The 24,397-nt window shown below is 40.7% G+C and overlaps 1 protein-coding gene across 1 annotated transcript in view; it reads right to left on the bottom strand.

Moving 5' to 3' along the window:
• The window catches only part of LOC140724067 (uncharacterized), a 102,483-nt gene that overhangs the window by 25,358 nt on the left and 52,728 nt on the right, over window positions 1-24,397 (bottom strand). The window contains exons 11-13 of the mRNA XM_073038830.1: window positions 7,427-7,545; window positions 5,646-5,844; window positions 2,493-2,694 (exon numbers count right to left, since the gene is read on the bottom strand). Coding sequence (XP_072894931.1) covers window positions 2,493-2,694; window positions 5,646-5,844; window positions 7,427-7,545 — 520 coding nt within the window. The remainder of the gene's footprint in view (window positions 1-2,492; window positions 2,695-5,645; window positions 5,845-7,426; window positions 7,546-24,397) is intronic.

Genomic DNA, 24,397 nt, shown 5'->3' on the forward strand with positions numbered 1-24,397 from the left:
CTCTCCAATCCAGGCAGCATCCTGGTGAATCCCTTTTGTACCCACTCTAAAGCTTCTACATCCGTCCTATATATAATGAGGCCAAAGAAATGAACACAATATTCCAAATGTGGTCTAACCAGTGTTTTATAGAGCTGCAACATTACCTCATGGCTCTTAAACTCAATTCCCCTACTAAGGAAGGCCAAGACAACATATACCTTCTTAACAACCCTTTCAACTTGTGTGGCAACTTTCTGGGATCACTAGACATGGACACCAAAACCACTCTGTTCCTCCATTGGTTATGATTCTATAATACATTTTTCTATGTCCATGGGACACCAGTAAACAGATGGATGTTTACAGCATTTGATAGCATTGCATATTAATACCTGCTTTAAATTTCACACTGGAAATTTAACACTGGAGTCAAATATTTATGTTATCATGTTTCATATGAAATGTCTGCAAGCCTCATACAAACTTGAAGTCTTATCCAATCTGTGCCAAACCATTAATCTGCCTAGTCCCATTGTCCTGCACCTTAACCCTCCATACACCACTCATTCATGTATCTATACAAATTTCTTTTAAATGTCAAAGTTGACCCCTGATCCACCACATATGCTGGCAGGTCATTCCACAGACCCATCACCCTCTGAATGACGATCTCTCTCATGTTCCCCTTAAACAAATCACTTTTTACTCTTAACTCATGACCTCTGGTTGTGGTCTCACCTAACAGTAGAAAAAGCCTGCTTCTATTTACCCTATTGCTATCCCTCATAATTTTGTAAACCTCCATTAAATCTCCCCACAATCTTCTACATTCTAAGGAATGAAATCCTAACTTATTCAGTCTTTCTCTATGACTAAGGTCGTCAAGTCCGGACAATATCCTCGTAAATTTTCTCTGCACTCACTGAATCTTACTTACATCTTTCCTGTAGGTAGGTGACCAAAACTGCACACAGTACTCTAGATCAGGCCTCACCAATGTCTTATACAACTTTAACAGAACATCTATGTTTCTATCCCATCTCCATCTCCTGTACTCAATGCATTGACTTCTCAATGCAGACTCTATCTCCTTGTGAAGCTGCTTCCAGTGAATTATGAATGCGTGTTCCTAGATCCATTATCCTTCAATGCCCTACCGTTCACCATGTAAAACCTACCCTGATTAGCTCTCCTAAAGTGCAGTGCCACTTACACTTGCCTGCATTGAATTCCATCCGCCATTTTTCAGCCCATTCTTATAGCTGGTCCAGATCCTGCTGCAGCCTTTGATAGTCTTCCTCGCTGTCTACTACACCCCAATCTTGGTGTCATCTGTAAATTTACTGATGCAATTTACCACATTATCATCCAGATCATTGACAAACAACAACAGACCCAACACCAATCACTGTGGCACACCATTAGTCACAGGCCTCTAGTCAGAGAAGCAGCCCTCTACAACCACTCTCAGTGAAGCCAATATCTAATACAATTTACTTTGTACTACCTTATCTTGAATGCTGAATGACTGAATCTTCTTGACCAACCTCCCATGCAGAACCTTGCTAAAGGCCTTGCTAAAGTCCATGTAGACAACATCCACTGCCTTGCCTTCATCAACTTTCCTGGTAGCTTCCTCAACAAACTCTGTAAGATTGGTTAGATATGACTTAACACACACAAAGCCATGCTGACTATCCCTAATCAGTCCCTGTCTATCCAAATACTTATATATCTGGTCCCTTAGAATACCCTCCAATAACTTTCCCGCAACTGATATTTGGCTCATCAGCCTATAATTTTCCTGCTTATTCTTAGAACTTTTCTTAAGCAATGGAACTACATTAGTTATCCTCTAAACCTCCAGCACTCGACCCTTTATATGCTGAGGATGCTTTAAATATCTCTACTAGGGCTGCTGCAATTTTTGCACTGTCCTCCTACAGGGTCTGAATGAACACCATATCAAGCCCTAGGGACTTATCCCTCTTAATTTGCCTCAAAACATCAAACACCTCCTCCTCTGTAATCTGTATGTGGCCCATGGCCTCACTATTGCTTTGCCTTATTTCTATAAACTCTGTGTCCACCTCCCAAGTAAATACAATGCAAAAATCCTTTTAAGATCTCCTCCATCTCTTTTAACTCCACACATACTGTAGATGATCACTCTGATCTTCCAGAGGACTAATTTTGTCCCTTGCTATGCTTTTGCTCTCAATGTATCTATAGAAGCCACTAGGATTCTCCTTAATTTTGTCTTGTTTTAGCCCTCCTGATGTTCTTGTTAAGTATTTTCTTACATTTCTTATACTCAAGTACCTCATTTGTTCTGACCAACTATACTTTCTGATCCTTACCCCTTTGTTCTGGACCCGAGATTGTTACTTGTTAACAATACCCAACACAACAGGACACAAAAGTACCCCATTCCTCTATTCCACTTTATGGTTCAGATTATGCTGCACTTGATTTGACCAACTATAATAATAATGAAAGATTCTCATTACCTTTATTTGAATGGTAACTTTCTTGAGATCATCTTCTTGATCTATTGTAATATCATCATCAAAAAATATTTCCAAAGGTGCACAGGATGTGTGGATATATTCTTGAAATTCTTTCTTTCTCTTCTCATTCAGATGGTCTTCAACATGCAGAACAATGCTAGCCTGTTGCATGGCTGCATTGGCATTTGCATTGTCATATACTCTAAAATAAGAACCAGGAACAATCTTTAGATGCACATCCAGAATATCAGTGATAGTTACAAGAAAGCATCAGACAGGTTTCCTCATTCTTCCAAACCAAAATATATAACCTACCATAGCTTGAACTCTATGCGACCTGCTGATTCATACCCTTAAACACAATAGTGCTCTATATTCCCTAAAGGTAATCAAGTGCCAGGTGGCTGGTGGCGTAGTGGCATCAGTGCCAGACTTTGGAGCGAAGGCTCCCAGGTTTGAATCCAGCCAGCTCCGTTGCATGCTTTCAATCCTTGCTGGGTTGAACTAGCAACTCAGCCTCGTAAAAACAAGAAAGCCTGCTAAAAAAAACTCTGTCACGATGGCACCCCGATGACTCCACTCGGAGTTAAGGGTTTTCTTCTTTCTCTTCCTCTAATCAAGTGTAATATAGAAAATATATTTTCTTCCACCACTTTTCAATCTTGCCTTCTGATGACTTGCATTTCTAATTATGTCTTTATTGTAAAATCTCAGTAAACACAGAAAAAGCTATATTCTCCCAAAATTCAACCACTTACCCTTATAATCTTCAACTTTTCCAAAATAGTTTTCCATATATTTTTTGAGAGAGTCAATTGTCACAGAAGGAATGCTTTTTCTAAATGCATCGGCTGGTAGTTGGAAGATAATTGGCTCTAATTTTCAAGATAAGTTTGACTGCTCCCTACATCTCAATTCTTGATTGAATTTGAATATCAGGGTTCAGTTACTGCTGCTGTCTGTAAGGAGTTTGTACATTCTCCCTGTGACCCCGTGGGTTTCTTGCAGGTACCTGGTTTTCTCCCGCATTCCAATACGTTAGAGTTAGGGTTAGTAGGTTGGAGGCATGCCTTGTTGGCATTGGAAGCATAGCAACACTTGCAGAATGTCTTCAGCACATCCTTGGGATGTTGTTGATGTAAATGATGCATTTCATTGCATGTTTTGATATATCTTTGACAAGTAAAACTAATCTTATCTTATAAAACCTTGTGGAAAAGGGAGAATATATCCTCAATAAAGGTTCCTTTATCCATCTTGCCATGTTGAAAATGAACTTCTCAGAAGTTTATCTAGGGCATTATCCTTGTGGTTTAATACTCTTTTACAGGATTCCCTCCAAACAGCACACCAGACTGTCAAATCTGGTGCCAATGATTAGGAAGTCAGGATCAAAAGTCCTCAGTCATAATATTCTAAGAAAATTATATTTGACCTTTGTTCCCCATTCCCCATCATATTTTTAGGATCCTCTGTAGACAGTTATGGAAATGTAACTAAAATGATGATATGCTATTGTTCCATTTGTCTCTCCAGTTGTTCCACCCTAACCTCACTGTTCAGATATAACAGTTGATGGGCAAAGTCAAAAAATAAGACCAGGCCCATCATGATGGCTGCTTATTGTACATAATTCATAGCCAAGATATTCAGATGGTTATTTATTTATTTAGAGATACTGTGTGGAATAGGTTCTTTTGGCCCAACAAGCTGCACAGCTCAGCAACCTACCAAATAAACTCTAGCCTAATCACAGGACAATTTATAAAGACCAATTAACCTACTGACCGATATGCCTTTGGACTGTGGAAGGAAACTGGAACGTCCAGAGAAAACCTACGCAGTTCATGGGGTAAGGTACAAACCTTTATGGCGTTGGAATTAAACTCCGAACTCCAGAATGCCTCAGGCTCTAATAGCACCGTGCTAATGCCTATGTTACCATGGAGCCCTTAATGATTCTTCCTTTTGGGCTACCTCTAGCAAGAATTAATTTCACCCACTACATTTTTTTCTCAATTTTGCTCAGTGAACTCCCTGGAATTATTTATAACTAACTGTGCTGACAGCAGTTTGCATACTTGGTATGATCTGTTGTGATGTGCTTTGACATGACAATCTGTTGTTTCTTGTTCTTCTGTAAACATTCAACAGTACCCTATTAATTTGATCTGGAAGACTACCTCTTCTACCCCACAAATTGAGTCCTGTTGTGTCACAACCGTAGCACCTCTGTTTTATATCTCTACCTTGATGATACAACCATTGTTGGTAGAATCTCAGATGGTGATGAGAGGGCGTACAGGAGTGGGATATGCCAACTAGTGGAGTGGTGTCACAGCAACAACCTGACGAAAGAGCTGATTGTGGACTTCTGGAAGGGTAAGAAGGAGGAATACATACCAATCTTCACAGAGGGATCAGAAGGGGAGAGAGTGAGCAGCGTTAGGTTTCTGGGTGTCAAGATCTCTGATGATCTAACCTGGTCCCAACATATCGATGCAGTTAAAAAGAAGGCAAGACAGTGGCTATACTTCATTAGGAGTTTGAAGAAATTTGGTATGTCCACAAAAAACACTCAAAAATTTCTATAGATGTACCATGGAGAGCATTCTGACAGGCTGCATCACTGTCTGGTATGGAGAGGCTACTGCACAGGACTAAAAGAAGCTGCAGAGGGTTGTAAATTTAGTCTGCTACATCTTGGGTACTAGCCTACAAAGTACCCAGGGCAACTTTAAGGAGCAGTGTCTCAGAAAGGCAGCATCCATTGTTGAGGACCTCCTGCACCCAGGGCATGCCCTTTTCTCACTGTAGGTAGGAGGTACAGAAGCCTGAAGGCAATTCAGAAACAGCTTCTTCCCCTCTGCCGTCTGATTCCTAAATGGATATTGACTTTGAACCCTTGGACACTACCTCACTTTTTAATATATAGCATTTCTGTTTTTGCACAATTTTTAATCTATTCAATATACATATATTGTAATTGATTTACTTATTTATTATTATTTTTTTCTTCTATATTATGTATTGCATTGAACTGCTGCTGCTAAGTTCACGACACATGCTGGTGACAATAAACCTGATTCTGATTCTGACTATGTGCTTACCCATAAACTACCAAGAAATGCTATGATATTTTTTGTTATGTACCTTTGGAAGGTATCTGAAAGTAATGCTATGAGAAGGTTGATACAAAGTATGCTTGACACTCCCAGAAAGGTTCCACAGAGTAAATATGCCATTACTGGGTCTCTTGCATACATCTCTTCAAATCCATAGTCATCAACCAGTGTAATGCGAAAGACAGTAAAAAGCATCTGGGGTATGGTTGACATATTTGGAACAAGACCTGTAAGCAAGAAAATAACAGGGAAAACTTACACATGAGCAAATGTTGTCACCAGTTATTCATGGTTATTTACCGTAGATTCTGGATTATAAGCCGCTACTTTTTTCCCACATTTTGAACAGCTTTGAACTCTGCGGCCTTTAATCCAGAGCGGCTAATACATGGTTTTTTTTCATGCCGCCTCGTAAACATTTTGCCTCGTAACAGTAGACCAATAAAATTGATGAGTAGTTCACAGAGGTCCAATGAAATTGTACGATAAATCAAGCGCACTTTCACAATTAAATTATTGTAAATCAGTCATTTGTACTCACCCTCATCAACATGGAAAACACTCGAAGAAAAGCATTGTGCTGCCTTTATGGCAGTTACTTAGTTTATAATATTTTCGCTTAGTAATTCATTTGTTAGTTAAAGTTAGAAGTGTTTTAACTATATTTGTTTTCTGTACTACATCCCGGGATGCTATGACGTCACACCCGGTTTCGCCGCGTCTTGTGGGATACCGGTTTGCGATATACGGGAAGGTGGGGGCATTACGCGAGCACATCAGACCCGAGCGCATCAGACTCGAGCGCATCAGACCCGAGCGCATCAGACCCAAGCACATCAGACCCGATTAGACCCAATCGCGTTACGCGAGCTCATCAGACCCGAGCGAAAACGCTGCTTTTAAGTTAAAGGCGATCAATAACTTTTCCTGGTAGGCTGCAGTATATATATTTTTACCAGTCGCTAGGAGATATTGGAATGTTGTTCGTGCTGTTCAGTAAAAAAGTATATGCAACGTAATTTGTGTTACCGATACGTATGTATATTTAAAAGTAGCCGTATTACAGGCACGGTTCGAAAAAAAGCATTTGCAATATATATTTGTTTGTTACCATATGGATTTAATTAAAAGTTAAAAAATCCTCACGTGTAATATCTTTCTGTGTAAATATCTCATATTACAACGTGGGACACCTGCGGCCGAAAATCCGGTGCGGCCTAAAATCCGGTGCGGCCTAAAATCCGGTGCGGCCTTTACAATTAAAAAATTGATTTTATTTCTAAAATTAGAGCCAGCGGCTTTTAATCAGGTGCGCTCTGTAGTCCGGAATCTACGGTATTTTGAATTCAGTTCTCATGCCCTACTCCATTGGCATGTATCACTGATCCCAAGGTGAAAACTGCTAACCAAATCATGGTTCCTGACAGTGAGTCATTAACACAACTGGGGAGGTGTTTTGTTCCCGTTTGGACACAACGCTGGGGCATTCACTTTGATTCCATTCTAGAATCAGCAGGGTGATTTTTTGAATTAAGTAAAGACTTACAGTTTAATCACAGTTCTGTAATACCTGTGAAGCTCTCAATGCTCAGATAATAGGTTTGAAATTCCCTTTTAACAAGGAAAGGGAAATACATGTTAATGATTCACTACTGAAACCACATTCAATGGAAAGCTATGTTTTACACTCACACCCTTCATTAACTCCATCTGAACCCCAGACAATTCCCAGAAATGCATACAGTTTGTTAGAAGAGACTTTTCCCTCACAAGTTCATCAATTAATCAGAAGGCAAACACACAACTTACCACCAAAAATGATCCAGAACGAACACGCAAAGGGAATGTAAAATTCTCCATAAAGAAAAAGGAACTTCAGGAGGTCCACAATGATTTTCCCAAGCATCACAATAAAGGGTCCCAGGGACCTGCATCAGAATATTAACAAAGTTGCACAAAAAAGCTGTAGGTGTTAGCTTTGTAGATCACATGCTGCTTGGATGAGCAAAGAGATCTTTGATAAACATACATATAGCATTCAAAAGCAGCACTAGTGAACAGAGCATAAAGAAATATTTCTAGAAGAATAGAATTGAAAATATCATTAAACACACAAAATTTGATTTGGAACTAAGTTGTACCAGATCTGCCCTGGTGCTGAAATATCAATAGGGTATAAAGGCACTGAAAAAGATACAAAAGCAGGATCACATGAGAACCAAAAGAACAGAGCAAACAGAGAAATCTGGACAGGATTTTCTCTCAAGAATGGGGAGGCACTGGGTTGCCTAATATTTTAAAATAGACAGGTATATAAAGGTTATATGTCAGAAATGCTACAAACCCATAACTCTGGAACAAAGATGATACACAGTAAGATTAAAGAACAAATGGGGAAATTACCTTGCCCAGCAAGTGGATGCATCAAGGCAAAAGATGGCAACTTAATTATGAGCAAAGAGGAAATCCTAAGCAGATGGACAGAATATATAAAAGAACTTTTTGAAGACCAAAGAGGAGAAAAACATAAAGAAGAATCTTGAAGGACCTAACATTCTAAAATCAGAAATTTGAACAGCCATAAATAAAACAAAACATAACAGAGCAACTGGTCCAGACAACATCACTGTTGAAATGATCCTGGCATTAGAAGACCTTGGAACAGAGAAAATAACAGAAATAGCAAATGAAACCTATGATCATGGGGAGATACCTGATGATTGAGTAAATCAGTGTTCATCACACTTCCAAAGAAAGAGGGAACAACAGAATGTGAGTTACATCATACAATAAGCCTGATGAGCCTCGTGGCAAAAATTATTCTCAGAGTAATCATGATGAGAGCAAGACACTGTATAAAACCAGAAATCAGTAAAGAATAATGCGGCTTTGTGGAAAACACTGGAACCAGAAATGAAACTTTCATGCTACAGATGATCTGTGAACGAGCCATCTAGGTACAAAAAGACATCTACCTTTGTTTCATCGACTATACAAAAGCTTTTGACACTGTCAGACACCAAGATCTTCTGGAAGTGCTTCAAGATCTTGACATAGATGGGAAAGATATGCGTTTCTTAAGAAACTTATACTGGGACCAAACAGCAACCATCAGAATAGAAGAAGTGAGTGAGTATGTGAATATCATGAGAGGAGTCAGGCAAGATTGTACCTTTTCACCCAACTTATTCAACTTGTACAGTGAAAATTTCTTGAGAAGTATCAAAGACATCAAAGGACTCACAATTGGAGGCAATAATATAAATAACATCAGCTATGCTGATGACATCATACTAATAGCTGACTCAGAAACAAAACTTCAAGAACTACTCACTATAGTGGCAGCAGAAAGTAATCGCAGAGGTCTCTCAATCAACACCAAGAAGACAGAAAGCATGGTCATCTCCAGAAAGACAAACATCCCACAATGTGTGATCAAGATAGGAAATACAAACATCAAACAAGTCAACAAATTCAGATATCTTGGCAGCCAAATAACAAGTGATGGCAGGTGTGAATTAGATATCAAATACAGAATAGCAATGACAAAAGAAGCTTTCCAGAAAATGAAGACCATATTAACAGACAGAAAGATAAGCATGTACACTAAAAACAGAATACTGCAGTGCTACATTTATTCTATCCTGACTGACGGAAGTGAATGCTGGACCATTTCCCCAGCAATGGAAAAGAGACCAGAAGCAGCTGGATTTTGATTCTACAGGAGAATGTTAAAAATATCATGGACTACACACACATCAAATGAAGAAGTTCTCAGAAGAGCCCAAGCAGTTAGATCACTCATACCAACACTAAGAGAAAGACAACTCAGATTCCTAGGACACATCATGTGGAAAGATGAACTAGAAAACCTCATACTCTCTGGAAAGATTGAGGGGAGCAAACCTAGAGGAAGACCTCAACTTATGTACATCAAAAGCCTAGCCAGGTGGCTACACATCGAGGAAATGGAAGTCATCCGAAGAACAAGGGATATATTTGTATGGAAAACCATGGCCACCAACGTCCGCATCGGATATGGTACCTAGACAGACAGATATGTCAGTGACTAATGCTGGTTACCACATGAACAAATTAGTCTCCAACAAATCATTTGGACTTCAAGATGGATGAGAATGCCAGCTTATTAACACAATGAGTAACTGACATATGAAAGGAATCTAAATTAACACATACGAGAGATGGGAAATTTACATTTCTTGTGTACAGATTTGGTTCCTTTATTTAGGAAAGGGTTACAAGTTTTGAGGGTAGTCCAGAAGAGATTCACTAGGCTAATTTCTGGGATGAGTATGTTGTCCTGTTATGAGCAGTTCAACGGAATTCTTTGGAATTTAAAAGAATAAAGGGTTATCTTATTGAAATACACAAGATACTAAAGGAGCACAACAAGGATATTTCCATCTGTGGGTTATCATTTGAAACTCAGGAGCACAGGAGTTTGATGAATCACTGGAATTCTCTACTTCAGTGGTCAAGTTTTCTCTAGAGCACTGGGGGTATTTAAAGAGGAGGTAGAGAAGCTGAATTACGGAGATATTGAGGAATATGTGGAAATTTCAGAGAAGAGAAATTGTGTTCTGTGACAGATGGGCCATGATTGTATTGAATGGCAAGACAGAATTGAAGAATTGAGTGGCCTACTTGTGCTTCCATTTACTTGCGTGTTTGTGATAGAGATACAGCAGATAAAGAGGTGCGAGAAGAAGCATTAATACTTGGTAAAACATTGTGGGGCCATCATATAAATGTAGATAATTTATTATGAGGAAGATAAAGGAGTTTTTAAAATACCAACTCTTTACCATATAACCATATAACAATTACAGCACGGAAACAGGCCATTTTGGCCCTTCTAGTCCATGCTGAACGCTTACTCTCACCTAGTCCCACTGGCCCGCACTCAGCCCATAACCCTCCATTCCTTTCCTGTCCATATACCTATCCAATTTTACTTAAAATGACAATACCAAACCTGCCTCTACCACTTCTACTGGAAGCTCATTTCACACAGCTACCACTCTCTGAGTAAAGAAATTCCCCCTCGTGTTACCCTTAAAATTTTGCTCCCTAACTCTCAACTCATGTCCTCTTGGTTGAATCTCCCCTACTCTCAATGGAAAAAGCCTATCCACATCAACTCTATCTATCCCCCTCATAATTTTAAATACCTCTATCAAGTCCCCCCTCAACCTTCTACACTCCAACGAATAAAGACCTAACTTGTTCAACCTTTCCCTGTAACTTAGGTGCTGAAGCCCAGGTAACATCCTAGTAAATCTTCTCTGTATTCTCTCTATTTGTTGACATCTTTCCTATAATTCAGTGATCAGGACTGTACACAATACTCCAAATTCGGCCTTACCAATGCCTTGTACAATTTTAACATTACATCCCAACTCCTATGCTCAATGCTCTGATTTATAAAGGCCATTAAACATAGATTCTGAAAAGTATTTCAAAAAAGTCATATCTATTTGAAATGTATACAGTGGCTCTTCTGTGAGTCACAAAATGTAATACTTTATAACATGGGCCCATTTCTCTGTAACAATGGCAGAGAATTGCCTCTCTCATGCCCTATAAAGCACAGGGTATCTTATACTAGAAACATTTATTCATAGTTTCTTCACAGTCCCATTCCTCCTTCAGTGGCATCTGCTTTTTCCATAGATTCCCCACATCAGATCCTCACTCTCAGCAAGCAACCTCAAATGCAGATGGTAGGATGGTTTTCATTGTGAGATAATTTGAGTAAAGGATAAAGATGCAAAAAAGAAAGTTATCGTGACAGATCCCAGATATGAAACTGCAGATTTTCTCATTCCACAGATGCTGTTTGCCTTGCTGAGTTTTTCCAACAAATTCTGATTTTATTTATAATTACAAGGAGACTTGGTAAAACTACAACTGGCATAGTGAGTACCATTTGGGTCTCCCAACAGAAAGAAGGATACAAGTTAAGTGCAACAAAGGTCAAGTCCATTGGTTCCAGGACAGTGTGCTTGCTGAGTGAAGAGAGATTGGGAAGATAGGTTCTCAAGTTCTGAAAGTTGAGAGTGATCTCACTGAAACCTAAATATTCTTACAAGGTGTTGTGCATTTAATATTTCAGTAATATTTGAGTAATGTTGTAAATATATTGTTTGATTAAGCATTCTTTGTTATTTACATAGTCCATTACAGGTTATATGTAAAAATCCACGACTAACATATGTAATTTGGCCACCATGTCAGTAGTGCACAACTTGCCAACAGTAAAAACAAAGTACACACATTTATCCTCAGGCTCCCTACATTTTTCATTCTATTAGTTTTGGAGTTACAAAACATAACTGTGGCAACGAGCAAATTTTAAAACAAACCCAAGAATACTACCTACCCGTTGAAGTGCAGTGAGACGTTCGAGTTTAAAACACACAGCACATTTTTTTTTCTTCATAAGAGGGAGATGATCAAGTTAAAAGCAAGTCAGGAAATGGATGAAGTTCACGTGTTCATAAACAGTGAGTACTGTGTGATATTAATAATAAATTATAAAAATGCAGAAATGGCTGGCTACATCAGAAAGACAGGTGCTTTTGATTGCACAACAGATAACTGGATGATGTATACCGAACAAATTGAACAGTATTTTGAAGCAAATAAAGTAGCCAATGAAATGCAAGTGCCACTTTTGCTGAATGCACTAGCTGGAAAAACATACAATTTGCTTAGAAGGTTGGCTGCTTCAACCAGACCAGCAGAAATGAGCTTTGCCAAAATCATGAAAGTAATGCAGGAACATTTAGAATGGAAACCATAGTGGATTGTAGAACACTTTACGTTTCATAAGTGGAATCAAAAGGAAGAGGAGTCCATTTCAACTTACGTGGCTGAATGGAAGAGATTAAGCATTGTCATTTCAGTGATGGCCTCAATGGTGCACTGACAGATTGTTTAATTTTGTGGAATCTTATAAGAAAGCATTCTAAAACAGCCCCTAACTGACATTTACACGAGCTGTTGAAATTGCTGTATCAATGGAAAAGGCATACAGAAATGCAAGTGAGTTACAGTCAGGAATGAAAGTGAGCATGAACAAAATTGCACTGCCCAAACAGAAATCGGCCTGATTGAACAAACTGTGTTACCATTGTGGCAGGGGCACACGTATACCAGACTAATGCAAGTTCAAAGGAAAAACTTGCAGAAAATGCAACAAAATAGGATACATAGAAAGAGCATGTTGGGCAAACAAAAGTAAATGGACTGCACAGGGAAGAGAAAAAGATACAAAGTCAAGTTTCGGTTTCAAAAAGAATGCTAATCTGCATGCTGTTGATAAAAATATATAATAATTAGAGAGATACAGGACTGAGTAGCCTTAAAATTTACAAAGTGAAAACTAACAAGAGGCAAGCAATATGGCTAACATCAGAATTGAAAGGTAAATTAATTAAAATGGAATGGACACTGGCTCGGCTGTTTCAGTCATTCGACAAAATTAGTTTGAATTCAAAGATACTGAGATTTATCCACTATCTGCATGCCACATCCCCTACAATTGGGTCAACTGAAAGCAAATTAAGAAAGATACTGGATGATGCCACAGCAGTGTTCACAGAGGGTGTGTTGCCTTTAAGGCATTTGTTTAGTTTGTTATATTTTCACTTTAGTAATTCGTTTGTTATCATTTTCTAGTTAAAGTTAAGATTGTTTAAAGTAAATTCGTTGTCTGTGATATATCGCGGCATGCGATTACGTCACACCCAGTTTTGCCGCATCTTGTGGGAAAATACTGGTTTGGAGAAACGGGAAGGAGGGGGCTTATGTGTGTGTGCAGGATCAGCGCGAGAAAAGTTTTCTTTCTACGCACTAGAAACATTAGTGAAGCAACGCCGTAAGTTCATGAGATAATCGATATGTTGAATTAAAAATGTTAACGCTGATTCTGTTAAAAGTAATGACGGTTGATAAAGTTTATGTTTTTTGTTTTTTAAAGAGTTGCGGATAGTTTGTGTTGAAGTGTATTTAAAGCCAGTCGATGGCGTGGGTAGATTCTGACTGTATGTTGCACTTTAATGTAATATAGTTGTTGTAGTTTTACTTTTGCAAGTATTTATGATGTAAATGTGATGTCAAGAAGGAAACAAATACTGTATATATTTTGTATTGTTTTATCAACAGTTTTCACCATATGTTAATGTGGAAGAGTGAACAGTAAACGGTTAATCTTACTGGGACCGCCTCATTGATTGGTTTATGCTTGGTGTTTAGTTCAGAGTTCTTTTACACCTGTGCGAGAACACTACAGAGGGTATTGGAAAACTCAAACATATCAAGGGTAAAATAGAGTTAAGTGGAAATGCCAGACCCAAGTTTTACAAAGCCCTGCTGAATCCTTGTACCATCTGTGATAGAGTAGTCAGTGAGTTAGATTGCACAGAAGCCGAAGGAATTCTTTCCAAGGTTGGGTGGAGCCCATTGGCAATGTCAGTGGTCCCAGTAGCTAAGAAGGATGGGATGGTTAGGATTTATGGTGACTTTAAGGTCACTATCAACCCAGTACTGAAAGTAGATCATAACCCCTGCCCAGTATAGAGGATATCTTTGCAAGCCTTTCTGGAAGAAAACAGTTCAGCAAAGTGGACTTAGCTGAGGCCTACCTACAGATGGAGATGGCAGAAGAGTCCAAAGTGTTTCTCACCATAAACACTCACAAAGAGCTTTATCACTATAGTGTGCTTATTTTTGGGGTAGCTTCTTCTACACCTGCACTTTGGTGGAAAGCTATGGACCAGGTGCTGCAAAGCTGTCCTGGCACTCAGCGTTACCTGGAAAACATCATTGTTACTGGTAAGGATGAGAAGGAACATCTCCAAAATCTCAAATGGTGTTAGAAACACTAGAGGAATATAGGCTCAGAGCACAATGCAACAGTTTGTTAAAATAAGCCTCACTTACTGTGGTTACACTATTGATGTACAAGGATTACACAAACATGCTGAGGAAATTCAAGCATTGGTGGATGCCCCAAGGCCAAAGGATGCATCACAGTTGTGGTCCTTTTTAAGATTTGTCAATTAATATAACCGGTTCCTGTCAAACCGAGCTACTGTGCTCCACCCTTTGAACTCATTAAGGGGTGGAGTTTGGGAAGAAATGGCAATAGACAAAGCAGTATGAGTTGTCTTTCCAAAAGACAAAGGATGTGGTGACATCAGACACTGTATCCACACATTATGATCCACATCGTCCAGTGAAGCTTGCCTGTGATGCCTCACCTTATGGTATGAGGTGTTATGTCACATGTTATAGAAGTGACCGTTGCATCATCTTTCCTTACCGTTGCAGAGAAAAGTAACGGACAGATTGACAGAGAAATCTTGAGTCTGGTTTGGGGTATAAAACATTTTAACCAGTACCTGTATGGGAGAGAGCTTACCCTCATTCCTGATCATCAACAACTACTGTCTATTTTCAATCCACAGAAGGATGGTCCACAAACAGCAGCAGTGTGAATGCAGAGACACGCTGGAGGACACAAGTACAAGATTGAATTCAAGGGGACAACTAATCATAAAAATGCCGATGGATTGTCCCATTAGCCCTTGGAAAGGGAAATATCTGAATAACTTACAAAAGAGGACACTTCTCTTGACACATTCTCAGTAATGCAAATCAAAAGTTTCCCTATTACAGCAGAGATGATCCAAAGGGAAACGAGAAAAGATCCCACACTGTCTCAGGTCAACATGGCAACCCAAAATAGATGCATCATTTTCACCAGTGCTAGGATAAACTTATCCTTGATGGGTGTTGTCTTATGTGGAATTGAAAGTTATTTTACCATCTAAACTGAGAGCTAAAGTGTCAGAGGAGCTACATGTAGGTGTGATCAAAATGGATGTGTTTGCTTGAAGCTTTGTCTGGTGGCCTGTGACAGATCAGCAGATTGAGTAGCTTGCTGCTTGGGATGCCAACACATCCAGAAGATGCCAAAAGCAGCGTTTCTGTTTCCACAAGGACCAGCCAGCATTGACCTGGCAGAGGATTCATGTGGATTTTGCCGAACTGTTCAAAGGCACAAATTTCTTGGTAGTAGTGGATACAGCTGCAAAGTGGCTAGAAGTGTTCCCAATAGCCTCCACTACAGCCTCACACACAGTTGATGTACTGAGAAGCCTCTTCTCGGGGATTGGTGTTCCAGAACACTTAGTCAGTGACAATGGACCACAGTTTTGCATCAGTATCAGTCATTCTGGTCAATGATTCAGAATGAATCAGTCATTCAGTCAATGCCGTGGGTAGGAAGAGTGAGGAGGTCCTGAAAGGTAAGTTTAGGGAGCTTGGTGCCAAGTTAAAGGACAGGACCTCCAGGATAGCAATCTCAGGATTGCTACCAGTGCCACGTGCAGGTGGGTTTAGAAATAGTAAGATAGCACAGATCAACATGTGGCTGAAGACATGGTGCAGGAGGGAGGACTTCAGATTTATAGATAATTGAGCAGTTTTCCAGGGAAGGTGGGACCTGTTCCAGCGGGACAGTTTACATCTGAACTGGAGGGGGACAAATATTCTTGCACGTAGGTTTGCTAGAGAGGCTCCAGTGGATTTAAACTAGATAGGGGGGGGGGGGGGGGGAGGGGAACCAGAGTGTAGGAACAGATGTATGGGAGAAGGAAGAAAAAGAAGACAGTAAAGTTCTTTGTACTGTTAGAGGTAAACAGAAAGGAAGAGGTGGAGAATTTCTTAAATGCATTTATTTTAATGCTAGGAGCATTGTAAGAAAGGTGGATGAGCTGAGAGCATGGATTGATACCTGAAAATATGAAGTTGTAGCTATCAGTGAAACATGGTTGCAGGAGGGGTTGATTGGCAACTAAATATTCCTGGATTTAGTTGCTTCAGGTGTGATAGAATTGGAGAGATAAGAGGGGGAGGTGTTCCGTTGCTTGTCAGAGAAAATATTACAGCGGTGCTCTGGCAGGATAGATTAGAGGGCTCGTCTAGGGAGACTACTTGGGTGGAATTGAGAAATGGGAAAGGTGTAGTAACATTTATAGGGGTGTATTATAGACCACCTAATGGGGAGCAAGAATTGGAGGAGCAAATTTGCAAGAAGATAGGAGATATTTGTAGTAAGCACAGGGTTGTGATTGTGGGAGATTTTAATTTTCCACACATAGACTGGGAAGCCCATACTGTAAAAGGGATGGATGGTTTGGAGTTTGTAAAATGTGTGCAGGATAGTTTTTTGCAGCAATACATAGTGGTACCATCTAGAGAAGGGGCAGTGCTGGATTTTCTGTTAGGGAATGAAATAGGTCAGGTGACGGAGGTATGTGTTGGGGAGCACTTCGGGTCCAGTGATCACAAAGCCATTAGTTTCAATATAATTATGGAGAAGGATAGGACTGGACCCAGGGTTGAGATTTTTGATTGGACAAAGGCTAACTTTCAGGCGATGCAAAAGGATTTAGAAGGAGTGGATTGGGACAATTTGTTTTATGGGAAGGATGTAATAGAGAAATGGCGGTCATTTAAAGGTGAAATTTTGAGGGTACAGAATCTTTATGTTCCTGTTAGGTTGAAAGGAAAGGTTAAAAGTTTGAGAGAGCCATGGTTTTCAAGGGATATTGGAAACTTGGTTAGGAAAAAAAGAGAGATCTACAATAAATATAGGCAGCATGGAGTAAATGAGGTGCTCGAGGAATATAAAGAATGTAAGAAGAATCTTAAGAAAGAAATTAGAAAAGCTAAAAGAAGATACAAGGTTGCTTTGGTGAGTAAGGTGAAAATAAATCCAAAGGGTTTCTACAGTTATATTAATAGCAAAAGGATAGTGAGGGATAAAATTGGTCCCATAGAGAATCAGAGTGGACAGCAATGTGTGGAGCTGAAAGAGATGGAGGAGATTTTGAACAATTTCTTTTCTTTGGTATTCACTAAGGAGAAGGATATTGAATTGTGTAAGGTAAGGGAACCAAGTAGGGAAGTTATGGAAACTATGACGATTAAAGAAGAGGAAGTACTGGCGCTTTTAAGGAATATAAAAGTGGATAAATCTCTGGCTCCTGGCAGGATATTCCCTAGGAACTTGAGGGGGGTTAGTGTAGAGATAGCAGGGGCTCTGACAGAAATATTTCAAGTGTCATTAGAAACGGTGATGGTGCCAGAGGATTGGCGTATTGCTCATGTGGTTCCATTGTTTAAAAAGGGTTCTAAGAATAAACCTAGCAATTATAGGCCTGTCAGTTTGATGTCAGTGGTGGGTAAATTAATGGAAAGTATTCTTAGAGATGGTATATATAATTATCTGGATAAACAGGGTCTGATTAGGAACAGTCAACATGGATTTTTGCGTGGAAGGTCATGTTTGACAAATCTTATTGAATTTTTTGAAGAGGTTACGAGGAAAGTTGACGAGGGTAAAGCAGTGTATGTTGTCTATATGGACTTCAGTAAGGCCTTTGACAAGGTTCCGCAGGGAAGGTTAGTTAGGAAGGATGAATTGTTGGGTATTAATATTGAAGTAGTAAAATGGATTCAACAGTGACTGGATGGAAGATGCCAGAGAGTAGTGGTGGATAACTGTTTGTCAGGTTGGAGGCCGGTGACTAGTGGTGTGCCTCAGGGATCTGTGCTGGGTCCAATGTTGTTTGTCATGTACATTAATGATCCGGATGATGGGGTGGTAAATTGGATTAGTAAGTATGCAGATGATACTAAGGTAGATGGCGTTGTGGATAATGAAGTAGGTTTTCAAAGTTTGCAGAGAGATTTAGGCCAGTTAGAAGAGTGGGCTGAGCGATGGCAGATGGAATTTAATGCTGATAAGTGTGAGGTGCTACATTTTGGTAGGAATAATCCAAATAGGACATACATGGTAAATGGTAGGGCATTGAAGAATGCAGTAGAACAGAGTGATCTAGGAATAATGGTGCATAGCTCCCTGAAGGTGGAATCTCATGTGGATAGGGTGGTGAAGAAAGCTTTTGGTATGCTGGCCTTTATAAATCAGAGCATTGAGTATAGGAGTTGGGATATAATGTTAAAATTGTACAAGGCAGTGGTAAGGCCAAATTTGGAGTATTGTGTACAGTTCTGGTCACCGAATTATAGGAAAGATGTCAACAAAATAGAGAGAGTACAGAGAAGATTTACTAGAATGTTACCTGGGTTTCAGCACCTAAGTTACAGGGAAAGATTGAACAAGTTAGGTCTTTATTTTTTGGAGCGTAGAAGGTTGAGGGGGGACTTGATAGAGGTATTTAAGATTTTGAGGGGGATAGATAGAGTTGATGTGGACAGGCTTTTTCTATTGAGAGTATGGAAGATTCAAACAAGAGGACATGAGTTGAGACTTAGTTTAAGGGTAAAATGAGGGGGAATTTCTTTACTCAGAGAGTGGTAGCTGTGTGGAATGAGCTTCCAGTAGAACTGGTAGAGGCAGGTTCGGTATTGTCATTTAAAGCAAAATTGGATAGGTATATGGACAGGAAAGGGATGGAGGGTTATGGGCTGTGTGTGGGTCAGTGGGATTAGGTGAGAGTAAGCATTCGGCACCAACTAGAAGGGCCAAGATGGCCTGTTTCTGTGCTGTAATTGTTATATGGTTATTCCTGAAAGTGAATGGAATAAGGCATATTACATCTGTATCGCATGACTCAGCTACAACTGGCTTGGCAGAAAGGTTTGTCCCAAGTCTAAAGAATACACTGTGAGCAATATCAGAACACATTACACTGACACTGAATTAGAAGATCACCAATTTCCTCCTTGCATATCACAGTGCATATCACAGGAGTTATGTCTTGAAATACATTCACTATGAATTTAGGACTGAGGTAAAGAGAAATTTCTTCAGATAGTGTGTGTTGAATCTTTGGAATTCACTGAGTCAATGAACACAGTGACTGAGTTCATTCAAAATAGAGATGGATGGATCTATGGATATAAAGGAAATCAAAGGATGATGTAGAAAATAGCTATTGAGCACAGATATTAACAGGATGACCAGTAGAACAGGCTCTTAAACAGTGTGCTACAGATTTCTTGTCCCACCCCAACAGTAGCTTACAGTTACTGCACGTCTGTATCTTGTATCCATCTCAGCACATTGGTCTCTTTATCTTGTTGGTCACTAGAACAGCACTTATAAACATTTAAAATACAAGAGATTCTAATGATGCTAGAAATGCTGGAAGAACTTATTGTGGCCAAAGTACCTGTTCCTGCGATGTACTGTTAAACTCAGTAGGCCGGGGGCATCTATGGAAAGGAATAAAGAGCTAATGTTTTGTGTCAAGACCCTTCATCAGGACAGGAAATGAAGGGGAATGAAGCCAGAATAAGAAGCGGCGGAGGGGAAGGGAAGGAGTACAAGCTGGCAGGTGATAGGTAAGGCCAGGAGAGGGAGAAGGTGGGTTGGGGGGGGGGGGGGAATATGAAATAAGAAGATCACAGATGATAAGTGAGACCAGCTGAGGCGGAAGGTAGTGGGTGAGTGGGGATGAAGGTGAGAGAAGATAAATGGAAGGAATAAAGGGCTGAAGAAGAGAGAATCAGATTGGATAGGAGAATGGACCATGGGAGAAAGAGAAGGAGGAGGGGACCCAGAGGAAGGTAATAGACAGGAAAGAAGAGGTAAGAAGGGAGCCAGAATAGGGAATGGACAAAGAGAGAAAGGAGAGGGGTGCTAATTTTATGTATTTATAAAAATGTGAATGCCGATTCAGCTATGATAAAAGTGGTCTTCCTCTCTCATTATCTCTTGTTTTCTTTCTCACTCCACCCTCCCACTGTTGGTGTAGAATTATTAAATGCCATCTTTGTTATTACATTTTCACTGCATGGTGGGAAATGTGAACGCGTGTGTCTGCAGGTGCAGCTGACAGTTGCATAGCAACAAGTTCATGAGGGTTCAAAGATTAAGCTTGGAAAGATTTCCCATTAGCAAACATTTTGATTGCTTGGTGAAAAATGAGAAATTGTTGAGAGTAAGTGAAGGAGTGAGTGCATTGTTCAAAGAAAGTGGCACAGGTCATCAGCTTTTTAATAGCTGCACATGAAGCTTTAGAGCCACTCTTCAGAAGCCTAATACCAAGACATTTTTAGCACAGGGAAGAGAGAAATCATTATGTTTTTTTTAATAGGTAGCATTTTGCAAGAATATTAAAATGTGCAAAATCAGAATAGAGTTCAAGGTGGCAGCTCTCTGCCACTTTCTCACAGGCAATTAAGGATGGGCAAAAAAACAATGGCTTTGCCAGATCCCAAGAAATGAATTAATAAAAGAGGAACAAGGCACAAGAAATTCAGCAAATGTTGGAAATCTTAAGCAACACACACAAATTGCTGGAGGAACCCAGCAGGCTATGCAGCAACTATGGAGGGGAATAAACTCAACACTTCAGGCTGAGATCATTCATTTGGATTCTTTTTGTCACCTTGGCATGTTTACAATCAGAGACATTAAAAAATAAAATCAGAAACACTTAAAAAACACAAAACGCTGGCAGAACTCAGCAGGCCAGACAGCATCTATGGGAGGAGGTAATAACAACGTTTCGGGCTGAAACCCTTGATCAGGAGTGAAGTAACATGGGGTGGTCGAGGGGGGGATAAGAAGTGGGGGGAGGGATGAAGTAGAGAGCTGGGAAGTGATAGGCTGGAGGGAAATGGGCTGGGGGAAGGTGGAGAATTATGGGAAATAAAAGAGAAAGAAAGGTAGGTCTGGGGGGAGAGATTATAGTGAGGGGGGGAAAAGAGAGAGAAAGAGAACCAGACTAAAATAATAGATAGGGATGGGGGTAAGGGTGGGGGGCAGGGGTATCAATGAAGGTCTGTGAGTTGGATGTTCATGCTGGCAGGAAGGAGGCTACCTAGGCGGGAGATAAGGTATTGCTCCATCGACCTGCGTGTGGCCTCATCTTGACGGTAGAGGAGGCCATGGACAGACATGTCGGAGTGGGAGTGGTCTGTGGAATTGAAGTGTGTGGCCACAGACCTCCTCTACCGTCAAGATGAGGCCACACGCAGGTCGATGGAGCAATACCTTATTTCCCACCTAGGTAGCCTCCTTCCTGCCGGCATGAACATCCAACTCACTGACCTCCGTTGATACCCCTGCCCCCCACCCTTACCCCCATCCCTATCTATTATTTTAGTCTGGTTCTCTTTCTCTCTTTTCCCCCCTCACTATAATCTCTCCCCCCAGCCCTACCTTTCTTTCTCTTTTATTTCCCATAATTCACCACCTTCCCCCTAGCCCATTTCCCTCCAGCCTATCACTTCCCAGCTCTCTACTTCATCCCTCCCCCCACTTCTTATCCCCCCTCAACCATCCCATGTTACTTCACTCCTGATCAAGGGTTTCGGCCCGAAACGTCGTTATTACCTCCTCCCATAGATGCTGTCTGGCCTGCTGAGTTCTGTCAGCATTTTGTGTTTTTTATTTATTTCCAGCATCTGCAGATTCACTCATGTTGCCTCAGAAACACTTAAGGTGTTTGAAATGAAATAACAACAGAAATAAAAATAATATCAACCATATACCTCTGTATTTAAAACCATGTACAGCATCCGTGAGCTGAGTAGGGTGTTTTGACCAGGATGCTTCTCAGCTTCTTCAGTGGTTATTATCTCCTAACTTTCAGCAGATGAACAAGTACAAGATCTGTTTTATGTTGGAAGTAACAGGGTGTAGCATAGAATAATTTTTTCCTCACCCAAGTGCAGTCACATATAGTGAGGCAAATCATATAGAAACATCGAAAACCTATAGCACAATACAGGCCCTTTTGCCCACAAAACTGTGCCGAACATGTCCCTACCTGAGAACTACCTAGGCTTTACCCATAACCCTCTATTCCTCTAAGCTCCATGTTGCCATCCAGGAGTCTCTTAAAAGACCCTATCATATCCGCCTCCATCACCACTGCCGGCAGACCATTCCACGCACTCACCACTCTCTGTTTAAAAAACTTACCCCTGACATCTCCTCTGTACCTACTTCCAAGCATCTTAAAACTATGCCCTCTCGTGTTAGCCATTTCAGCCCTGGGGAAAAGCCTCTGACTATCCACATGATCAATGCCTCTCATTATCTTGAACATTTCTATCAGGTCACCTCTCATCCTCCATCGCTCCAAGGAGAAAAGGCCGAGTTCACTCAACCTATTCTCATAAGGCATGCTCCCCAATCAAGGCAAAATCCTTGTAAATCTCCTCTGCACTCTTTCTATGGTTTCCATGTCCTTCCTGTAGTGAGGCAACCAGAATTGAGCACAGTACTCCAAGTGGAGTCTGACCAGGGTCCTATATAGCTGCAACATTACCTCTCGGCTCTTAAAACTCAATCCCATGATTGATGCAGGCCAATGCACCATATCCCTTCTTAACCACAGAGTCAATCTGCGTAGCAGCTTTGAGTGTCCAATGGACTCGGACCCCAAGATCCCTCTGATCCTCCACACTGCCAAGAGTCTTACCATTAATGCTATATTCTGCCATCAGATTTGACCTACCAAAATGAACCACCTCACACTTATCACAAATTTACTAAATCCATCCTCCACTTTCTCATTCAGGTCACTTATAAAAATCACCAAGAGTAGGGGTCCCAGAACAGATCCCTGAGGCACACCACTGGTCACCTGCCTCCATGCAGAATATGACCTGTCTACAAACACACGTTACCTTGTGTGGACAAGCCAGTTCTGGATCCACAAAGCAATGTCCCCTTGGATCCCATGCCTCCTTACTTCCTCAATAATAATAAGATTAATAATTTGTGAAGTGGGACAATTGAAAACGTGGGAGCACGGAGGAACATCGGGAAATCTCCAGGAAGACCTTCTTCATTGCTGCTGCTGCTGTGAGATCTGGGACTCTACTGGGAAGAACAGGCCCCCAGTCCTCAGGGTCACGTTGCCGATGGCCGTTGGCGGGGCCGTCTCAATACGCTCGGCAGAGGATGGTGCTCGGGGAATCTGTGCTGGAGGGGATGGTCATCGGCTCAGAGGTTCGTCGGACTCGGAGTCCACTGCGGTCAGGTCACTTTCAGTGTGTGCTGCGTCTGCAAAGCTGGGTTCGATGGAGCTTTCGTTGTGTGCTGCGTCTGCGAGGCTGAGTCGTGCAGCACCGTGGAAATCCATAGCGGGGGTATTCCCTTCTGCCGCCGGTGTGGGATGGCGAGTCTATCAGGACCCTGGGGACTTGTGGAAACTGTGTGGTGATTTCTTTTGAACTTATAGTCCTTTAACATCTTTGGATTATTTTTACTGTGTCCATAGTCTGTTTTTTTTTATCAATTATGCTATTGTTTGCACTGTTGTAACTATATGTTTTGTGCAGGTCTTGTAGCTTTAGTTTTTGGTCTGGTGGATTTGGAGCTCCTTTCCGGGGAACGCGCTAAGACGGTAGCGCGATATTAATACGCAGCAGCCTCTCCGGACTCTGGATTGGGGATTGCCAAACATTATGTGGATTTTCTAGTGTAGTCTGTTTTGTCATATGCTTTTGTGATATCGTTCTGGAGGAACGTTGTCTCATTTTTTAACTGCATTTCATTTGTGGTTTCTAAATGACAATAAACTGAATCTGAATCTGAATCTGAATAAGCCTTGCATGGAGTACCTTATCAAATGCTTTGCTAAAATCCAGATACACTACATCTACAGCTCTACCTTCATCAATGCGTTTAGTCACATTCTCAGAAAATCCTGACAGGCTCGTAAGGCATAACTTGCCTTTGACTAAGCCATGCTGACT

The sequence above is a fragment of the Hemitrygon akajei genome, chromosome 1 (assembly GCF_048418815.1).
Source record: "Hemitrygon akajei chromosome 1, sHemAka1.3, whole genome shotgun sequence".
Lineage (NCBI taxonomy): Eukaryota > Metazoa > Chordata > Chondrichthyes > Myliobatiformes > Dasyatidae > Hemitrygon > Hemitrygon akajei.